The 21927-nt window shown below is 52.7% G+C and overlaps 1 protein-coding gene across 1 annotated transcript in view; it reads right to left on the bottom strand.

Annotated features, from left to right (window-relative positions):
• Positions 1-546: 546 nt before the first annotated feature.
• Positions 547-21927, bottom strand: part of NUP188 (nucleoporin 188) — a 46404-nt gene continuing 25023 nt past the window's right edge. The window contains exons 13-44 of the mRNA XM_026514149.4: positions 21235-21300; positions 20149-20268; positions 19543-19669; positions 18562-18714; positions 18257-18383; positions 17958-18045; positions 17791-17867; positions 17100-17214; positions 15974-16094; positions 15781-15847; positions 14715-14843; positions 14258-14397; positions 13306-13412; positions 11330-11536; positions 11042-11211; positions 10260-10329; positions 9795-9862; positions 9170-9365; positions 7178-7255; positions 6798-6883; positions 6414-6559; positions 5749-5930; positions 4404-4604; positions 4121-4213; positions 3549-3707; positions 3202-3339; positions 2396-2470; positions 2080-2313; positions 1853-1984; positions 1520-1593; positions 1257-1386; positions 547-1116 (exon numbers count right to left, since the gene is read on the bottom strand). Coding sequence (XP_026369934.1) covers positions 940-1116; positions 1257-1386; positions 1520-1593; positions 1853-1984; positions 2080-2313; positions 2396-2470; positions 3202-3339; positions 3549-3707; positions 4121-4213; positions 4404-4604; positions 5749-5930; positions 6414-6559; positions 6798-6883; positions 7178-7255; positions 9170-9365; positions 9795-9862; positions 10260-10329; positions 11042-11211; positions 11330-11536; positions 13306-13412; positions 14258-14397; positions 14715-14843; positions 15781-15847; positions 15974-16094; positions 17100-17214; positions 17791-17867; positions 17958-18045; positions 18257-18383; positions 18562-18714; positions 19543-19669; positions 20149-20268; positions 21235-21300 — 4053 coding nt within the window. The 3' untranslated portion in view covers positions 547-939. The remainder of the gene's footprint in view (positions 1117-1256; positions 1387-1519; positions 1594-1852; positions 1985-2079; positions 2314-2395; positions 2471-3201; positions 3340-3548; positions 3708-4120; positions 4214-4403; positions 4605-5748; positions 5931-6413; positions 6560-6797; positions 6884-7177; positions 7256-9169; positions 9366-9794; positions 9863-10259; positions 10330-11041; positions 11212-11329; positions 11537-13305; positions 13413-14257; positions 14398-14714; positions 14844-15780; positions 15848-15973; positions 16095-17099; positions 17215-17790; positions 17868-17957; positions 18046-18256; positions 18384-18561; positions 18715-19542; positions 19670-20148; positions 20269-21234; positions 21301-21927) is intronic.

The raw sequence follows: 21927 nt of genomic DNA, 5'->3' as shown, positions 1-21927 counted from the left end.
TCTCATGTCATCCTCGCAGACGAGGGAAGAGAGCAGAAAGACAGTCACCTCCTCAAGCTTCCGTAACTGGCAAGTGGCCGCGCGGGGACCCTAGCCCAGGTCAGTCTGGTTCTAGAAACTTCAGGTTTCAGGGGAAGGCCCCTAGCCAGGCCCAGCTCTCTTGTGATGAGGTCCTGAGGCGGCGGGAGGCCCCACCCCCGGGCCTCTGAGGGAGGGACAGGGAGGGAGGCAGGGGCAGGGAGCTATTAATAGGAGTGGAACTTCAGGAAAGCTACACCCCGTGATAAGCTCGGCCAGCTGGTAAATGGAGTGTGGCAGGGGTGAGGGGACGAGAGCCAGGCGAGCCAGGGAAGGGAAAATTCAAGTGTCCACCCAGCTCCCCCACTTCCTCAGACGTTAACGGAGGGATGTTCGCGGGTCAACCGTCCGTAGATACCCTGCTTTCCCTGAACCTGCACTGCATTCCTGGGCGCCTGGCCCATGAAGACCTGCTCGGCTCCGAGCGCGCGATGCTTATCCGCAGGCCCTGAAGACACATCGCACGTCTGTCTATAAACAGTATTTTAATATTTGTATAAATAGACCACAGTATTACCAAAAACTGCAAGAACAGAGCATGGAAAACAGATCTTCAGACCCGTGCACACAGCCTCTCCTGGCCTCCACGGGGCCGGGGCAGGTGCAATGGGGAACGCTTGAGGGAACGACCACACCCCTGGGACGTCTGAACTTGAGGGCGCGAGTGCAGCAGACTCGTGGCTCCCACCTGGCTGTGGACCTCTTGATCTATTATAAAAATAACGCCAGTGGGTGGGCAGCTGGAGTCGGGGCTGCTGGGGGGCGGGAGACAGTGCTGCTCTCAGTCCCACGCGGGGCGGCCGGCAGCACCCCTGCTGCCCGGGGCGCCACGCGGGCTGGTGGAGGGGGCGGGCCGCCGTCCTATCTTTGCACGTGCCGCACGAAGGCCTGCACTAGCTGGATCAGAGGCTCCTGGCTCTCCGGGCTGGCCTTGGAGAGAGAGGTGGACTTGCCCTGAGGCGAGGGGAGGACGCCGGCAGCAGGGGAGCTGGGGGCCCCCCGGCGGAAGTAGCGGGAGAGGCTGGAGAGCAGCGTGCTCTATGAGAGAAAAGGTACTAGATGAGGCCCGGAGCCCTGGGCCCTCGGCTGGCCCTGGGAGGTGGGGGTCCGGGTGGGACCCCACGGGCTTGTCCCCATCAGCCACCCCCCTCTAGTCTGAGCCCACTATCCGTCTGTACCAACTCCGAGCTGAGCTCCTGCTTCATCCGCTGCTTGTCCCGGGGGTGCACAGCCGGGTCCCTAAGGTAGCGCACGGCCTGGGAGATGAGCAGGTAGAAGCAGTTCTCCATGGTGAACATCAGGAGGGACCTGGGGAGAGGGCAGGGCAGGCTCTGTCGCAGGGGGCCAAGCGGGCCAGCGGCAGGAACGGCGCCGAGCCAACGGGATGGCTGACCCACAGCGGCCCTGACCCCAGCTTGAAGCCCAGGAGGGCTTTTCTTACTTCAGCGTCCTGGTCCCTTCCGCTTGTGTGCTGAGCCCCACAGCCTGGGTGAGGGGCTCCTTTTTCTTGTCCAGCTGGAGGAAGAGAAACGGGGTAAAAAAAAAAAAGGTAACAGTAACAGGTGTGACTCACTGTGAGCCTCCTCCCGGCAGGTCCTGCGCTAAGCAGCGGTCTGCTACCTCACTTGGGCCCAGGCAGGCTGTCACGTTCGTTCGGGAAGAGGAACAGGCTCGGGAGGGCTCATAACGGGCTTGAGGCCACAGTCAGGCAGTGGGAGACCGGGAGGAAGCCTGGAAGGCTGGAAGGGCCGGAGTCTGACGGCCCCCAACTTACCTCTCCAAGCATGTTGAGGGCCACGTTCACTGTGGCCAGAAGGGTCCCGAAGGAGGGGGCCACTTCAGAGTCAAAGGTGGGCGTGGTAAAGCTCAGGGCAAACAGGAAGTTGTATTCAGCGAGGTCCAAGGACTGCAAGGCAAGATGGGAGCCATGCGGAGCCCCGCCAGGAGCCCGGACAGCTCCTGGCGCAGAGCCGGGTGCGGGAGGGCCGGCGCGGCCGGTACCTGGTCCAGGAGGATCTGGCAGACGTCGGGGGTGAAGTGGCGCAGGGCCGCCAGGGTCCTGCTGAGGATCCTGAGGAGCCCGTACTGGACTGTGCGTAAGGCCCGCTGCTCTGAGGCCTCCGCGTCAGCGCTGGGCTGCTTGGTGGAGGGGCAGGAGGGGGGAGCCGGGGCAGCAGTGGGGAGCCGCTGAACTCGGGGGGCAACAGCTGAGGGGAGCCCGTCCCCATTTTTGCTCTGAGGGAGACAGAAACAGAGGTGGAACCACGAGACGCCGGGGCGAGGCCGCAGCCAGCAGGGGTGGGGGTGGGGGGCTCACCTGTAAGCAGTGCTGCAGCATCTTGCGGCTGTGCAGGAGGGAGGCGCAGGCCTGGCACAGGTAACCCAGGCTCACCTGCAGCGGACATGGGGCCGAGGCGGGGGGCACTCAGCAGCAGCCCAGTGCTGCGCTTCCTCCATCTCTGAGCGCCTGCGGGGCTCACCTCCCACGTTCTCGGGCTGCGGATCTTACAGCCACTAAGGACACCTGCCTACGACCTGGGGCAAGAGGGGCCTGGGAGGTTTCCCTGGGCCCCAGCTCAAGGCCTAGCACATACGATGGGTCCTAACTGAAGAACTGAGATGGGGAGGGGTGCCCGGCTGCCTCAGTTGGTAGAGCACGTGGCTCTAGATCTCAGGGTCGTGAGTTCGAGCCCCACGCTGGGTACAGAGATTGCTTAAACTTTTTTTTTTTAAAAAAGAAAGAAGATGGGGATCATTTTCCCATCTTACAGAAGAAAAAGGCTCAGAGACCGTGAAGTGACCTGACCAAGGTCAGACAAATGACAGGTGCCTGTCTGACTCCAGGACCCGTTCTTTCCCTACCTTCCCTACCCCCTGCTCCGTTGGCCTATCGTCTCCAACTGAGCCAAGATCTTAAGCTGCAGGGCTGCCCTTTACTCTGGAAAAAAACTTCAGCTTCAGAGAAAGCAACACGAAGAAACCAAAGCGTGTATTCGCTGAGCGAAATGCCCACGTCCCAGGAATGGGCCTGCAGTTCCCCAGAGGTGCCCCAGAGTGCCCGCTGCCCCCGCACCCAAGCACTTCCCCAGACCCTCACCCCAGGAACCAGGTCCGAGGTCCCACCTGCACGTCCCGCATCAGCTGAGGCAGGTGGAAGTGCCACTCCTTCATGAAGTTGGAGAGCTGCAGAATGAAGCCCACCGTGTGGTCGGCCTCCTCCAGGCAGGCCAGGCTCTGCACTGTCCTCACCGCACTGAGGCACTGGGAGGGGACAGATGGGGAGGACGGGCTGAATCAGGGACCTGACCCACCTGCTCCTGCCCTTCTGCTGGGAGGACAGGTCCTGAGCCCACAAACGCAGCGGTGCTGGCACAACCCGCATCTCGGCTAAGAAGTTTCTGAATGGTCCTGAATGGCCCAGACCCCCGTATTACCCCAAGCCCCCCCAGACGATGCCGGCAGCCCCGTACCTGTAAGGTCCGCTCCTGGTGAACACCCACGAAGTCCAGGGCCTCGGTCAGGAAGTTGTAGCGCAGCGTTTTCAGGAGCCGCTCCATCAAACACATGGAGAGGCGATAGACCCCCGGCCAAGAGGGGGCATCCACGGACTTCCGAGAGGTGCTAGGTGTCTAAGACACAAACAGCAGACAAGACGGGGACACACACCAGTGACTCCAGCTGACAGGCACATCAGGGCCTCCTTGCGACACAGCAGCTAGGGCAGCCGGACTGCTTGGAGGAGAAAACCCAGAATGGCCACGGCCACTGCCACGTGACCAGCAGGGCCCCAGGGGCCCCAGGCCAGTGGTTACAAGGAAAGAGCACTCAGCAGAGATGTAAGAATCCTGGGTTCTAGACACTAACTAGCTATGTGGGCTTCTCGTGCTAGGAATCAGGGTGGGGGCAGGGACGAGTCCACACCGACAGTGCATCAGACAAGCCGCTCATTTCCTGGGCGAGTAAAAGACCAAAGACAGGGAGGCTTTTCCACTGCCCCTGCAGTCCAGCGCCAGCCCAGGCCCCCGCGGGTCACGGCCCTCACCTGCACCGTCCCATTGGAGCTCAGCTGGTACACGCTCAGGAGAGGCAGACAAATGCTCTGGGTGATGCCAGCTCCAGCTACGGCCGTGGCTCCCTGGGAGGGAAAGAGCAGGAACGCGATGGGCCTTACCCAGCCCCACCACTCCCGGGACCTGCCCCCTGCAGCCCCCCTGCCCAGGGGCAGCTGGCGCGCTAGGGCAGACCAGAGCCCCCGGGACCATCGCAGACGGCGCCGCACCCGCGCAGCGCAAGCAGGCCCCCCGCGGCCCGGGCTCGCCTCCTACCTGCTGGGTGCGGGCCAGAGCGAGGAGCAGGTGCAGCGCCGCCTCGGTGAAGTGCAGGTTCTGCTTCATGCGCAGGCTCACCTCCAGAGTGGTGGACAGGGTGGGCAGGACGGGGAGCCTGCGGGTCACCTGGAGCCACGAGTCGCCGTCCTCATCCACCTCACACAGCTCCTTGGCCAGGTGCAGGCCCAGGACACACACCTGCCGGGGCCCAGGGGCACAGATGGGCGAGCGTGAAGAAAGCAGTGCAGGGGGGAGGGGAGGACGACGACAGGCAGCCCTGCGCCAGGCCATCCCCACCCTCACGTGGGTCACACACGTCTAAGTGAGCTTGACTCGAACAACTTGAGGGCTCCCGCGACCCCTCACAGGGCACAGAGACTCCATCCTTGCTAACGAACCACCCCCTAGCGATGGTTCTCGACTCCTCTCTCTCCTGTTACCAAACTTCCCGAGTCACACCTGCTCACGGCACCCACCTCCGCCCCCCTTGCAGCACTACTGCCCCCGCCTCCCAGACGGTCCTTCTTCACCCTCCTGGCCCCGCTCCAATGGATTCTTCATGCCAGCGGCTTCTCCAGCTTATTTTTGACCATGACTGCACAGTAGTAAATACTTTCTACACCGTGTCCCCGTATACACACGCGGATGTATTTTCCTATCCTTCCAACCTGCAAAGCACACTGAACTTTCTTGTACGCTTTATCCTGCTTCATTAGGAAAATGCTGGTGGTAACCAAATGAGCTCAGTTTGAGGCCCACTGTAGCAGGTCATGACCCAGTTTAAAAAACGCTCCTCTATAGTGCGGCCGGGGGGATCTTCCCAGAGTCCGAATCTGATCATTTCTCTCCCCTGCTTAACTCCTTGAGTCCTTTCCTCTCTCGCTTAGAAGCCAGATCAAAGATGCTGCTAGGCCCGCTGGTCATCCCGCCCCCCCGCACCCCAGCCTCACACAGCTTCGCTCACCCCAGCCTCTCCTTTGGGCTCCAGGGGACCACGGCTCACCAGCCCTGTTCTCGCCCCCAGATCGTCCCTGCTCCCTGTGCCTGCCTGGCTCTACCAATGCTTTACGTCACAGCTGAAAGGGTGGCTTCTTGCTGAGTCCCTAGGTTAAGTGAGACCCCAAGCTGTAGGTTCTCCTGGTATTTCTCCCCTGCGGGACTTGCCATGATGGAATCCTGACAGGTCTCCGTGTCATCTCTGCTCTGTTAACGTCCTCCGCCAGGCTGCGAACTCTAAGTGCAGTGACTACATGTCTCCTTCACTAATCACCCCTGGGGCCTGGCACCGCACTTGCTGGATGTGCGGGGGCAGGACACACTACTCCCCAGGGCGCTCCCTCACCCCGTCACGCTGGTCCTTGTGCCGCGGCCTCGAGCAGTCATCAGTCTCCATGCTGTCCTTGTCCTCTGTGGCACCACCCGATGCCAGACTATGGCGGGTCTGGTCGAAGAGCGCGATCACCTCTTCTTGGAGGGTCTCACAGACGTTCAGCACCAGCTGCGAGTACTGGGGGATGTCACTCACTGCAGAGCACAGGCAGGGAGGGACACGGTCATGCTCACCATGTCAGTTCTCAGGGCACACCGACGTTCCCTCCCCAGAAGGGCGGAGAGAATGTACGGTGCTGAGAGGAGGGGATCTGCCCAGGCTGAGGGGACAGATGGGAGAGGAAAAGAGTTTTGTTTTTAAAGATTTTATTTATTTATTTCAAAAGAGAGAACACAAGCAGGGGGAGCAGCAGAGGGAGAGGGAGAAGCAGACTCCTGGCTGGGCAGGGAGCCCGATGCGGGCTTGATCCAAGGACCCTGGGGTCATGACCTGAGCCAAAGGCAGACACAACCAACTGAGCCACCCAGGTGCCCCGAAAAAGAGTTTTCTTGACACTTGTTCAAGACTGTCAGCACAGACCACAGAGAAATATCTGGCTCAAAACCAGATGAAGCCCCTCCAGGCCGGCTGTCAGTGGGACGGGGAGACGGCTGTCCCCACTCCCCTCTGCCCCTCACCTCTCATCTCCTTCATCTGCAGCACTGTGATGAATGCCGAGAACACCTTGGCCTTGGTCTTCTCCATGAGCTGCTGGTCTGCCTGCAGCACTCCTTCTAGAATCTCCGTCAAGGGCCCAAGGATTTCATCCACAGATCCTAACTCTCTAGAAACAATAAGGGGCAGAGAGGGAGGGAGCACACACCCCACATAAAGGCCACCAAATGCCCCCGCTTCATCTCAGGAGGCCCACCGGGCAAGCCTGCCTTACCCCCTCTGTTTGCTAGGTCAGTCCCGTTCCCTGCGATGCAAAGCTAGTCTGTTTCACACCCATTTTCTCCCCTTCCGGCAAGTGAAGGGGGAGGCGACTGGAGAGGGAGGCCCCTCCCCTGGCCCAGCCTCACCTCTTCCACTGCCGGAGAAGGATGAGCAGCAGCGTGCAGAGCATGGAGCCCAGGCGGAGGCAGCTCACGGAGGCCGGGACCAGTAGCTGGGGCGAGATAGCAGACTGGTCAGAAGTCGGGTTTCCCATGAGCCCACGGGGCTGGAAGATCTGAGCTCCGCCCACAGGACCCCTTTTAGCCTCATGCCTGTCCTTCCCAGCAGTGAGCTCACAGGGCTGGGACGGAGGCGAGAGCCCTCGGAGTGGCACCGCGGCCTCAGGCCTTCCAGGCCGCTGGAGCCCCATGACCCGCCCGCTGGGCCGCTACACACTCGTGAGCTGCTCCAGGGCTCTGGAGACCCTGTCCCTAGAAGGAACGTGGACTCCCCCAGACACACTTACTAAGGCTTTGGTCCCCTCAAGCACGTCAAGGAAGAGCTGGCGGCGCACCGCAGAGTCCGTCAGGTGCATCACCTCCGCCTACCAGGGAACGGGAAAAAATGGCATCGGGGAAAACTTTCAAGACTTCAGAAGCCACGAACTGTAGGGGCCTCTGTCAGGCAATTAGTCACTGGTAAGTCAGTCTTCCTAATTAATTGTCTCCCTGTGGTTTCTTTGTCCACCTTGAGATGTGGTCAAAATCGGATCAGGTTCACTCCTCCTCCTGACAACGTCCCTCTTCTGCTCAGACCCTTCAAACGCTTCCTTCCCAGCGCTCTGGAAATACAAACGAGGCCAAGAGACCGCCCCGGGATCTGGTCCAACGGACTCCGGGATCACTACCACTTGTGCTCGTGCCATTCCGGCCTCCTGGCCTCCTCCTTCCCGCGTGAACACAGCACACCAACCCTTTTCCACTCTGGACCCAGCACATGTGATACCATTTGCCGAGACTACTCTTTTCCATGGGTTCTCGGAAATGCACCATGGAAAACGCCTTGGTACATTCAGGTCTCAGTGTGGACATCACCTCCTCGGAGAGGGCCTCTCTCACGGCTCCTGTCCTACTGAAGAGCTCACTACCCTAGCACCCTTCACAGTGAATTATCACAACCTCAACCTAGATTTCTTTGGGAATTTGTTTACAATTTGCTTCCCTCGTGGGCCACTCTCCACAAAATCAAAGACCTTATCTGCCTTATTCACTGCTGCATCCTCGGGCGCCTGACACGTGGTGACCATTCCACTAGTTTCTGTTAAATGAGTAAGCAAACGGTCAATATCCTAGACTGAATCAGCTAGTTCTCCTAAAAAGAAAAAGGATGGCAGAATTTCCAGAACTACAATTCAAGACCTGTTGTACATCTCGTACTGCCCGGGGACACAATTAGGAAGACTGTCACGACTTTGGGTGGTAATGGACGGTCACTGGACTCATCGTGGGAATCCTTTCGCAGTGTATAAAAATACTGAATCATTCTGATGTCCACTTGAAACTAACAGAACATTAAATGTCCGTTATGCTTATATTAAAAAAAAAAAAAAAGCTGCTGCCTCCCAGCTAGGGCCTAAAGGCAGGTGACACACAGGCTACCCGCGCAGGAACTGAGCGTTCCCCAAAGACCACCTTGCCCTCTGCAGTGTCTGCAGTCTCCGGGGCTGCACCCATAGTGACACAGCAACGTCCCAAGGTCATGGGCAGCCTGGCACAGGGAACGAGTCACCCATGGAAGATACAAGAGCATGTTTGGAACAAGGGACATCCGTCAAGCCCAAGTTATTCATGAAGTCAAGATATCAATCTGGATTCCCCAGGGAAGAACAGTTCAACACTAAGTCCCCACTACACAACACGATGGGGTGAAACCACACACACACACACACAGACACACAAAGAAAAAAACGCAGACTCTTCTCAAATGCTAACTCTCTCTCTCTAAAAACCAACTCTCAGTAGACACAGTACATAGACAATGCCTCTGTTCTTTTTCTAAGACCAGGAAATGCAGTTTCTAGAAGCAATAAAAACACACTGCTCTCTCGAGAGGGTGCTGCTGCAGCTGTCCCAGCTGCCTGCTGGCCAGTCCGCAAATATTTACCCAGAGTGCACAGGGCACACACCCGAGCAGGTGATGCGACACGTGCAGGAGAAGCAGATGAAGGAAGGGGGCCCCTGAGACCCATCCAGGGCCGGAAGGCCAGCTCCGGGAGGCTTTTATGAATGTCGCAAGAGATTTTAAGTCACTTCTCTGCATTTTTCTTCAGGGTCCCTTGTTGGATCCAACACCCTGAGCAGCCCACAGAAGCCCCCCGTCTATCGGCACAGAACTGTCACATCTGAACTCTCAGGGAATATCCCTGGTTCATCCTTCATCCCAAGGGGCTGTATCCGTAAGGCATCCCGGCAGCCGGCTGCTAGGGTACCCAGTGAAAACCACTCCACGAGGCTCTTACGTGACTGGTGGCAATGATGAGCAGCATCCTCCAGGCAGACACCAGCATCTGATACTCCACGAGGCAGGTGCAGCTGCTGCCCTCCGTGTCGGCTGTGTGCACGGCCAATGACTTGACGTATCCTGACCAGTAGGCAAAGCGTTTCTCGCTGGAAAATTTCTTAAGCGTATCTTTTAATGACTGATCTAATGAGCCCCTAGGGTGTCAAGAAAAAACAAAGCCTACAGTTAGGTTTTGAAAGCAGACGGAAATGTAATGGGCACAGACCCTTGTCGAGGCAGAGAAAGCGACCTCACTTGGGCTTAAAGGCAGACGGCTCCGGTCACCTCCACTGTGTGGGGCTCATACTTCTTGCTCAACATAATGGGTTAGGTTGAGGCCTTTTCCAGGATTCCTCCTCCATGAAATCCCAGGCACATGGAGTTTGCTTCACAATAACTCTCTCTGACAATCATAAATGCCATCAATGGACTGGCCAGGGACACAACTCAGTGGCCCTCCATAAATGGCTCCAAACCAGCTCTCTCCTCTGCCTTGGCTCAAAGAGCCACGCACCCAGTGGCAGGCCACCACGCACCCCTCACCCAAACCTTAAATTAAAATCTCAAAAGGGGAAAGGACTCACTTAACTACATAGTATATCTCCAAGCAAATTATCTTCATGATGAGGGCACAGGTTTCCAGGATGCTGGGCTGTGAAGGGGGAGAGCAGAGCAGACACCAATCAGGAGGAGAACCTATTCCCTGGTGTCCCCCATGACGGAACAGAGCAGGGACCTGATACTTAGAAAACAAGGAAGCCCAATCTCTGCAGATGCAGGTGGGCATCTGCAATGTGGGGTCCACAGGGTCTCCAAGTGAGTGGAGAAGACCACAGAGCCGTCAACGCAGAGCAGGCCATGCCGCTTTCCTTCCCAAGCAAGATATCAAAAGGAGAGGAAGCAAGCACACCTCTGAGAAAGAAGTTTCCAGTGAAGAAAACACTCTTGTTGCTTAATGAGGGGACGTATCATTTCCTACACCTCAGTCTCACCTCCCAGCCTGTCCTCCCAGAGACTCTCCGCCCGTCCCACCCTTCACCCCGGCTTACCTCAGAGGTTTCTGAGGGAGGAGAAAGGGTTCCAAACAGTGGACTGGTTAAATTCTCCCAAAACTTGGGTCTGCAAGGAAAATACATTTGGAAATCATACTTTCTCTCATGCAGGACTTCCTGAAGTTCTGTCCACCCGCCTCAGCTGGTTACTTGTCTATACTGTACCCGTCTCAGTCCTAACATGTGTCTCATGGGTCACCTGCTCCTACATAAATGTAACGGGTTCCACAGATAAAACCATGTTTTCTTGTTAAGAAACACAATTGTACGTATGTTTAGAGTTGACCAAAAAAATTGTCATGATTTGTGCCGCCGTGCATTTCCCACAGCCCCACAAAGACAGTGGGGAGGGAATAAGGACGCAGACTCCCGTGGTCAGCCTTTCAAATGTCCCTTCCCTTTGTGCAAACTGGGTCCTGGAGAAGAGGAGGAGTTTCATTCAGTTCAAGGGCTTGAGCAAGTCACTCTCATCTGAAGCTACTATTTCTCGAGAACAATGGTTTTGAAGGGGTTGGCGAAAGGGAAGAACACACAAGGCAGGAAAAGGAGGGCACCCTAAAATAAACACGTCTCTGCCTTCGGGTAAAGATGATACTTGCTGGCGGCGGCAGCAGAGAACGACTAAGAGTCACGCTCCCGCACAATGAACCAGGCACTAAGCGCTTCTTATGCGGCTGCTGAGTGAGCTGTCACAACAAACCTCGAAAGTAGAAACTACTATTACTCCCATTTTGCAGACACAAGCCTTGGAAGGAAATCCCTCCCAGAGTCAGACTCACTTGGTTCTAAGGACCAGCATGGCACTGTCCCGCCGGTCCTGCCACAGGGCGTGCAGAAAGGCAATGGCCGCCCGATGCAGCAGGGGCGGACACCAGTAGCGGTCCTGCTGCTGCGAATCGATCAGCTCCAGCACCGCGTGGAGGCAGCTCCAAGCCCCAAGGCTGAATTCCTGCGAGAGGGCCGAGCAAGAGTTCAGTCCCTCAGCCGCCACCGGCAAGCACACCCGTGGGGCCCGCACCCACCTCCCAGGGAGCCGCCTCCCAGCTTCGTCCCAGGCGCGGGCTCACCTTGGAGCCATCACTGCCATCCTTCACCTCCAGATTCAGAAACAGTTCAATGAGGCCTGGCTGAGTCTCCACCGCAACCGTGAGGAACTCCAGAATCATGACTTTGATGCGCATGTCCTCAATCTTGCTCTGCAGTCGGGTCAGGAAGGCATCTCGAATGGCAGCCGCATCGTTGCCCAGGCAGGCGTACACCGACATCGGGGCCACCTGGTGGAGACCAGACACACAGACGTAGAGCCTACTTTTAGAAAAACCTCGACAAGCTCCTGCAGAAGGGTACTGGAGAACTCACAGAAAACGCGCGGAAAGGGAAACATCCAGATGGATAGCTCCAGGTTAGAAGGGACAATGTGTCAAACTACAGCACGAAGTGCCCAACAATTCACAGAAGAAATAGCGACCAACATAAAAACATGCACAACCTCTCTCGTGGTTCAAGAAATGCAAGGTAAAAAATGAGACGATACTGATTTGCCTATTAGATTGGCAAAGATGAAGAAAGTGATGGGGCCACTGTGGCAGGGATACGAGATTTGGTGTTAGGAGTTCAAAGCGTCGGGCCGCCGGGCCGGCTCAGCACGTGGAGCGTGCGACTCCTGATCTCGGAGCCGTGGGTTCAAGCCCCACGATTATGTTTAGAAAAGAAAAAAAGCATAAACTGTAACAATCCTTTTTAGAGGACAATTTAGAAATGTCTAAAAAATTTAAGATGTTCACTAATACCTAATCTTTAGGAACTGAAAACAGAAGTTTATGGAACTCTGTGGACAATAGTCCCGCAGCACTGCCTGTAATAGTGAAAGATAAAAAAATAGCCCAAATCAATTAGGATGCATCCATTCTGGGGCATACCATGTAAGCATCAAAGACAATAAAGTAGCCCAAATGTGCCCACGTGGAAAGACTACAAGATCTGGTGTTCCGTGAGAAAAGCTAGTCATAAAACAGTACGTATGGGGCGATTCTACTTTTGTAAAGAACAAAAGAACACACCAAACATCCTTTAATACCTAAGCACAGATAAAAAGAAATCTGCCTGGGAGGCTCAGTCTGTTGAGCGACTGACTCTTGGTTTCAGCTCAGGTCACAATATCAGGGTTGTAAAATCGAGCCCCACACTGGAGCCCGCACTGGGCATGAAATCTGCTTAAGATTCTCTCTCTGGGGGCGCCTGGGTGGCACAGCGGTTGGGCGTCTGCCTTCGGCTCAGGGCGTGATCCCGGCGTTATGGGATCGAGCCCCACATCGGGCTCCTCTGCTATGAGCCTGCTTCTTCCTCTCCCACTCCCCCTGCTTGTGTTCCCTCTCTCGCTGGCTGTCTCTATCTCTGTCAAATAAATAAATAAAATCTTAAAAAAAAAAAAAAAGATTCTCTCTCTGCCCCGTCTCTCTCTCTCTCTCAGTCTCTTAAGGAAAAAAAAAATCAGGAGCAATGCATACCAATCTGCTCCTAGGGATTCGTGGAATGAAGAGATCATAGCGGACCTTAATTTTCTACGTCACATTTATCTGCAACGTTTCAATATTTTAAAATAAATACGCATGTCTTTCATAATCAGGAAACAAACCCTCATAAAACACCATTTATGTGTGGTGTGCATGAAAACACAATTTGTGTGTTGTGTGTATGACTACGTCACTTTAAACGTCAGAGAAGTCTTGGGGTGCCTGCGTGGCTCAGTTGGTTAAGTGTCTGACTCTTGATTTCAGCTCAGGTCGTGATCTCAGGGTCATGGGATCGAGCCCCGCATCAGGCTCCATGCTGGGCACGGAGCCTCCTTGGGATTCTCCTTCTCCCTCTGTCCCCCCTACATCCTGGCTCATGCACAAACGGGCATGCTTGCTCTCACAAATAAATAAACAAAATCTTTAAAAGTCAGAGAAGTCCAAGTTAGCTGTTTCTCTTGAAAGAAGGCAGGCGTGGCCTGAAGCACGAAGTCAGCTTTCTGGGGCTTGGCTGGTAAGTGGGAACATACCGTGGCCAGACGTTTCAGCAGCTGGATGGCAAGACGCGGCAAAGCAGGATCGTGTTTGTGGTAGATGTATTTGGCAAGAACAGCAATGAGGTTGTTCCCATGGGCGCCTGCAGAAGCACAGGAAACAGGTTAGCCATCAAGTGTGCCTACGTCAAGCTCTAAGAGAGGCTGTTAGTCACAAAGGCTCACACACGTGAGGGAGTTTACGGCCCTGAAGTACTTGGGAAGGCCAGAGCAAATCCAGGTGGCCATACCATTCTTTTTTTTTTTTTTTTCAGTAGCCAAGGGGACACGCAGGATTTGGAGGTAAACAGCCCAATCCAATTCATTAAGAGCAGAGAGACATTTTGAAAAAAACAGGTAGTCTCTTAACAGGTTAGAGAAAGACATCATCCTGAAGAGCTGCACTGAAATGCAAAAATTATCAAAATCCCAAAATGATCCAAGTAGAATAGGTCGTAGACGTGACCCAACCACCTACTTAAAAGTGAGGTAACAGGGCCCCAAAGGGATTAAATGAACAGTGCACGGCCAAAGAGTACAGCAGTCGGTATTTAACACGTACTATGAACTTCTCTCCATGATTTACAAACAGTAATCTTACCTCCAGCGTAATCCTATAAGGTAGGTCCTACTATTATCCTCATTTTACAGACGAGAAACCCGAGGCAGAGTTGCTTAATAACGAGCCCAAGGTAACACGGCCGATTAGAGCCAAAATCTGAAGGAAGGCAGTCTGACTGAACATGGGCTCTTAACTGTTATTCTGTCATCAACAGGAGGCAGACGTGAAGGACGTTCCAGCCCTCGTTTCTAAGTCCAGGATGGGAGCTGGTGATCATTCCCAAATCCCCTCCAGGAATTAGTCAGAAAACACTGCCGGCCTCTAACGACACAGACCGAAGGATGTCCTTGAGGGCAGAGCCCTGCCGCTCGGAGGAGCGGTACGTACCGTGCTGGGTGAGCGCCTGCTCCAGGGGGGACACAACATTGGAAGGCGGTTTCAGCCGGATAACATTGTTGGTGACGGAGAACGCCAGTTTCACTGTCTTGATCAGCAGCTGGCCCTGCCCCTGGCCCTCTGCCCCATCACTAGGGTGCCAAACGGAAACCAAAGTTGATTCAGACAACATGACTTCATTCGCAACATATGTGCTCTCATGAATTAGATTCCAACAATAATCCCAGAGTTCAACAGCTTCTGTGAGAGGCCCCAGTCCAAACTAGGAGAGAGGAGGAGCAATCAACTCCCTTTGCTACGTGCCAGTCCACACAGCAGCTATGAGGGTATATAAAGGCTACGGGTAACAGGACTGTCTTTAAAAAGCTACCGCACAGTAACTTACACTGGAATTCTTAGAACATGCAGGCACATAAAGACAAATGGGGAAGGGCGGAGGGAGCCCTACCTGCGGGGCTGAGCGGCCATCACCATGTCGATGGTGTCCACGCCAACGCCCATGATATTGATGACTGTCTGCCCTGCTTCTGTGTAGGCCAGGCTGCAAATGCAGAGAGACTGCAGGCTGGGACTGTGGCTGCAAGACAGACATGTTCCAAGTCACCAGGGAGCCACCAAGTTTATTACTGGAGGGGAAGGGCCCTGTCCAAACCGAACCAACTGGACATCACTGAAATAAAGCAGCTCTCTGACAGATGAAGACGCTCTGATCACTTTCCTTAAACAGACTTGATCTTAGGGGCGCCTGGGTGGCTCAGTTAAACGTTTGCCTTCAGCTCAGGTCATGATCTCGGGGTCTGGGGATCGAGCCCCACGTAGGGCTCCCTGCTCTGCAAGGAGTCTGCTTCTCCCTCTCCCTCCCCCTCCCCCGCGCGCTTCTCTCTCTCAAATGAATGAATAAAAATCCTAAAAAAAAAAAAAAAAATAGACTTGATCTTGGAAACCACCCTGAGAAGCTATCTTAATGTCTTATCAATTAATGGATATATTTACTGAAATGAATAATTATTAATCCATACAACGGACTGCACGGAACCATTAAATCAAGATAGATCTGTATGAAGTGGCATGGAAATGAAATTCCAGAGCAGACAGTATAAGCAGAGGAAAACATCTAGCAGAAAACACACTAACGTCATAGTCATCTCCAAGAAGCAGGTGTAGGAAGGGCACTACTTCCCAACGAACATGGGTGACTTTTGTAAAGATCATAAGAAATTATTTATATGTGTGTGTGTGTGTGTGCGCGCGCGCACGCGCGCCCGTGCTCTGGCACACACACAATCTCACTAGGGACAAGCTAGTTTCCACTTCATTTCTCTTCTCGACCCACAGGGAGAAAGGATACAGTCCAGTGGCAAGCAAATCGGAACCTCAAGAGTACTGAGCTCTGGGCTCAAGCAAGCTGAGTTCTCTGGAAGGACGAGGTGGCCCCGCACAGCAGAAGCCCCTGTCCTCCCGTGGGGAGTGGTGGCATCCGGGCATACCCGGCTCGAGCAGCCCCCCCCACATACCTGCCGTGTAGGTCTGCCTCATGGCACAGGTTCAGGATGGCGTGAATCAGCTCCAGGATCAGGCAACCTGGACTCCAGAAAAGACACAGGAATGATGTGGCCTTGTGTGATGACCCTCATCCCAAGAAACGGGGGACAAGACCTCTAGGGAGCCAGGAGCTGCTCAGGTTGTCCCTGCGCATGCCTTCCTTACCAATCTGTTCTCTCACACCGTGGGAGTTGTAACGCCACTTGTGATAGCCGGGAAGCATCTCCTTCAGCACAAACATGACACAGGGCACCAGCCCTTGGCTCTGGGTACTGCCAAGCTGCCCCTACAAGAAACCATGCTGTGAGGACTTATGCCATTAAAGGAAGTGTTTTAGCTACCAGAGATTTAACTCGAAACCTACAGGTCCACAGGATATCTTGACAAACCCTGGCAAACGTTAGGGTTCAACGGGGCCCAAGCTGTAGGTTTCTCGGAAATAGAGAAAGAGACTAACGAGACAATGTCACAATGTCCCAAAAGGCAGCTACGTGAAGGGTACGGAGGAAAGTTAAAACTGCGGAGGGGAGAGGTACCGTAAACATGAAGGACGTGGGACGGGGAAGGCTGGTTTCACGGTCACGTGCCAGCCACACCCCTGACCTCTGCTCTGCCCCTGGAATCCCAGAAAGGAGCTCTAATCCTCGCAATTCTGTGTCTAATGCTACGTTACCATCAGCTTCCTCACCTCTAAGCGGGAATTCTTTACTTCTGCTCTTCATCCCTATCTCCACACAGGACTGCTTCTACCTTTGTAAGCACCTGTTCATTGATCCTTGCAGGCAGGAAGTGGGCCGAGTGCTTTTCGTGTGTGGCCCTCTCCACAACTCCGTGGAGGAGAGACCATTTAATGACTCCTACTTTACAGAGGTTCTAAGAAATTCTTTACTCGCCCAAGGCTGATGCAGTAGGCAGGTCAACCTGAAATGTAAACCTAATTCTGTCGGACTCCAAAATCTATTTCTCAAACTGAACTATGATCCATTAGTGGATTGTGAAATCACCTTATTAGAAACTATCTGAGTGCCCTTTGCATTGTCAGAGTAGTGCTGAATTGTGAAACGCTGCTTCAGGGGTCCACACACACAAATGCATATACTGAGTCATGATATAAAATGTATGTATTATTCTGGGCGACATATAAAGTACCCATTACAGGCTCTGACACAGAGTCAATACTCAACACACAGAAACCGTTAACGCCGTAACCTCAGGACAACTGTTGCGCCTGCAGACATGAGGACGACAGGACAGAAACTATTTCAGGTGATTCCATCTGACCAGCTCTCACCTTGACAAGAGTGGTGATCAGACGCAGAAAGGCCACAGTGACCCCATACTCGCCCTGGGGCTGCTCGCTGTTCATCAAGAGGCTTCCGTACCCTCCGGCATTCATCCCCTCCGCACTGGAGAGAACAGAGGCAGGGGAATCAGGGTGGGGCAATCTCAGGGTTTCCAGAAACCAATCACAGAGCATTTTTGTTACTACCCAGATGGCTTGGGCCCCAACAGGAATTCTCTGCAGAAGAATTCATCAAATCTAGGCAATTCTCTACCCACGCTGAACATAAAGAACGTGTTTTATTGATGTACAACCTCAAGAGGTTTAAAGAAACCAAATAAACACCTGAAAAACATCCTTTCGTCTTACAAGTAAGAGAGGGCAAAGAGACAATGCTCAGGTAGGAAAATGGAGCCTGTGCATTAATAACTGTCCAGCAGGTGAGCCCAAGTAGCCACGAAACAAAGAAAGGTACAGAGTGACTACGGCCTAAGAAAGAGAAACCAAGTCTCTGGATCTAGACACTTCTGGGTTCTCCAGCCTGGAGAGTTAACTCCCACGCACCTCGGGTGGTTGCCGCTGGATGAGAAATACATCCGTGGGGAAGCTTCTTTAAAAGGAAGGAAGCTGCCCTGGACCTGAAATGTGTATGGTGCTCCCAGGGAATACGCCCTAGCCAACCTAAGAAGACCTGGCTCACCTAATCATCTGACTCATGTTGGAGACCTGGTGGGCCACGAATGGTAAAAAGCCTGTGTGACGAAGATCAGTCCAGACCTGAGAAGGGAAAAGAAGAGCCCAATGTCCACGTGTCCCGTAATCCTAACCCTAACCCTTTCTGTGCACCCTTTTTTGGCTATCTCTCACCTTTGCCGGGTTCCGGGCAGCCAGAACGGTTAAGCAATTGACACAAGGAGCAATGACGTCCACCGGCGGGGAGACCACTGCCGTGAGCCTGGTGGGAGAACAGTGCACTCTACTCGGTAAAGTGAACACTACAATTTGTCCCGCCACAAATATTCTCCAGTCCTCTCTGCACAAGTCCCTCCTCTTAGCAGGGACAGAAACACAGGAAGGCCCTCAGCTGGGGACAGTCTTACACCAGGGTTTCCCACAGAGGAACGAGCATGGACGTGAAGCCAGCGGGTGTGCGACCAGATGCTCACCGCTGCAGCAGCATGTAGATGCGGGACGTGATGGGCAAGAGACAGTCCGCTATAGACAGATCCGTGCTGATGACCTTATGGACCAGATCAATGATGGGTCTGACCCGCTGGCAGTGCTGGATCACATCTGTGCGGAAAGAAAGCCAACAATTCCTTTAAGATCACGGAACAGTCTCTGAGACCCAGATAAACTACACTTATCCCAGTCTGAATGGTTTTCAATTTTATCTTGAGATTCTCTGTCCTCCAAATCTAAGCATGGCCGTTTTTCTTCCCTGCAGTCACGCCCCCCCAGCGGACCTCACCTGCAGTGGACACGACATGCAGCAGCATTTCGATCTCGCAGGTGAAGAGGGTCCAGCTGCTGTAGGAGTACTCCCAGCGCACCAGGTAAGCCCTGTCGTCCAGCACCACTTGGCCCACGGTGCCCTGAGGTATGCGAAGGTTGGTCTGACCCCCTAAGGGAGAGAGGAAAGGAAATGACTCTAACATCTGAGAATACAACAGGAAAAAGTGACTCCTCCACCAGACACCAATATTTAGTCACACAGAGATGTACACGCTCTCTTCCTAGTGGCTAACACTGATACACTGCTTTCACCCAGGTTATAGCATGTGTCGGAATTCCCTTTCTTCTCAAGGCTGAACAACATCCCACTGTATACATGTACCACATTTTGCTTATCACTTTCATCTGTTGGTGGACCCTTATTTAAAATTGTTTTTGTATATGCCCTTTTACCCAACAGCCCCACTTTGGGGACTCCACGCACTAAAAATAAAAGCACCAGTGTATAGGGGCACATGTACCCAAGGCAGCATTGTTTGTAGTGGTGAAAAAAGTGACACAGCCTATATGTCCTTTAGAAGGAAAAACATATAAGATTCTGGAACATCCAGAATAATTCTGTAGTTACTAAAAAGAATGGGTCAGATCCGTATACAAGAAAAGCAACTTGCAGGATGAATCTAGGAGAGCATACACAGCATGTAAAAGGACACACACCAGCTCTTAACACGGACTCCCCAACAGACAAGTCTCCACAGGCGAACTCTGTAAAGTGCAGATTGGTGCCATTTCTCTTGTTGCAATGACTGTGAATTATTTTTTAAATAAAACAATCTAATGATGCGAATAAGGGAGAAATGCACTAAGTTATCAACAAGCATAGTGGAGAGAAGGAACTGCTTTAAAGGCAGCGTGCATGAAAAAGTTAAAGCAGTCAAGATGACGTCTAAACAGAGGCTGAGGAAAAGGGCTACTGGACCCGGTCTCTCCGTCTTACCAAGAGGATAAAGGAGTTTGGACGTTTGCCTCCGCCATAGAGTTCCATCTTCATGGGAGATCACATCATGGGGCTTGTGCTTATAAAGTTCATTGTAGAAAGACATCTTATCCAAGAAACTATACACCTGCCAACACGCAGAAAAAAATCCAGCCACATGCTTACCTGGAGGACATGCAAGGGGTCCCACGTCCTCGTCCCTGCTCTTTAGCCAGACTGGGTATATGGGGACTCTCCAACTTCTCACAAACCTTCCTCCGCACTCCTTGCCAGCCCTCACCATCCTCTAACGCTGAGCTCGAGGACCCCTCCCTGCACACAGCTGGCTCTCCTGAACAGTGGGTCTTCACTACTCAAATGACATTGACTGTGTGGCTTTATTAGTTACTCCCTCCTTGTGTCTCTTATTCTCTGCCAATGTGATAGTAAGGGACTTTATATTTTGTCCTACTCCCCCAGCATCTATAACAGGTACATGATTTTATAGAATTGAGGCACTATCTCTGGCAGTGTTCATTCAACTTCAGACTAATTCTTGCTGTGGCAGTGGCACCCCCAAAAATATCTCCCACACTCTGAATTCAGGCATCTAACCAAACCACCTACCTTTTTGGCGGTGGACTTCCCTGATACGAGGGCTCGTAGCAACTGCAGGAGTGGGGATAGGAGATGGGGGAACATTCCACAGACACTGTCCAGAATGATGCCAAGCCCAGAGGTTGGCTCCTATGGTGAAAGGAGAAAAGTCACTGACCTTCGCATTATCCATGAATTAACACATCTCTGAACTGCCCAGTAATCATAAGAAAACCTAAAACCAATCCTTTCCTTTAGGCAGACATCACTCCTCCCTAACAATTTAAGAGTTCCATATTTCCACTGAAAATGGCTATCAACAGATTTAGTCAGGACCTGAAAAGAGAACATCACTGCCTCAAGTGACCTTTCCCTGGCCATCCTCCCTATAGGAAGACAACAGCATTCACCTCCTCGTGACACGTTTCCAATAAAGTGAAAAGCACCAAATAACATGCCAGCATTGAGCCGCCACACACGAGCAACAGATCCTCAATCTAAATATTGTTTCATACCAGCTTCTCCCAAGAACAGTGTGAGTCGAGGCTGGAGAGCAACTCAGGAAGAGGCTAAGACATACATGTCTATCAGTCAGGCCACAGTACAAAGGAGAATGGATTTATTCATCAGCTGGACCCTGGGGCTTCAGGCTGCTGTCAACGCTAAGCCTGAGTACTAGTGAGAAACTGTTCTCTCCAAAGCCAAATTCTTATCTAACCAGTTACAATACTCTGACAACTCAGAGTTACAATCCCCCAGTAGCATGTTCCAGAGTTACAGTGATACTGGTATCTGAGACTGTCAGTGTGAACAGAGACTTGGTGTAGGACAGCGAACACGCTGGTTAATAACACAGGCTACACACTCAAGTCAGCCAGAACTGCTTCCTGATCCCGGCTGTTCGTCTAGCTGTATGATCCTGGGCAAGTCACTTCACATCTCTGAGCGTCCCCTTTCCTCATATGCAAAATGGGGATGTAAATAATTCTATCTACTTCACAGATTTTTGTAAAGATTAAATGTGAAAAGACATAAATGCTTAATATCAGACCTATCACAAAGTAAGTGCTTGAAAAATTCTTTCACTACAAGCATAATTCCCTCTGACACACTTACTGTTCCCCAGAATAGTTCTGGAAGAGAAGGGTCCGCCAGGACTTCACAGGCTGTGTCAATTACATCCTGTTGGGGGAGGGGGAAGAAAATAGCTTATTTTCCCTAGTTGAAGCAGCCTTTTCTTTTTTTACTGTATTCTATTCAAATAAAAACACCAACGATACTTTCACATACTATGTCAGAAAAAACCCTGGGTTCAAAAGGAAGATTATACCCTGTCTAGGGTGTACGTTGTATCTGTTATATGGTGTTAGGCAAGTTAACCTCTCTGAACTTCAAAATCTTTATCTATAAAATGGTGACCATATTATCGCTTCACAGTACCGTTGCAAGGACCAAATGAGATAATGTACGGAGAAGTGGACTGTAAAGTTTAAGACGACATGTAAATGTGAGGTATTACTAGGCTCAGCTAAACTGTTCTCCTAGAGGGCAAGAATAATGCCTTTTTAAGCTTCTTCATCCTCACCCCTAGCACAGTGCTCAGCACACACTGGGAATGATTTTTTTTAAACAACCCAAGTACTAGGACTCCTGCAGTCTGGATATGTTAATACTGACCCTCTAGGTACACGATGAGGTCCAAATGTGACCAGAATTTTGGCAAAGGATGCAAAGCTTACTCTGTGCCCCTAGAGCTTAGGAAATTGAGCTTTCCAGTTAATACCAATTTCTTTTATAATGGTAAGAAAT

This window comes from Ursus arctos, unplaced genomic scaffold, assembly GCF_023065955.2.
Source record: "Ursus arctos isolate Adak ecotype North America unplaced genomic scaffold, UrsArc2.0 scaffold_18, whole genome shotgun sequence".
NCBI lineage: Eukaryota > Metazoa > Chordata > Mammalia > Carnivora > Ursidae > Ursus > Ursus arctos.
This window is presented reverse-complemented; position numbering and strand designations above follow the sequence as displayed.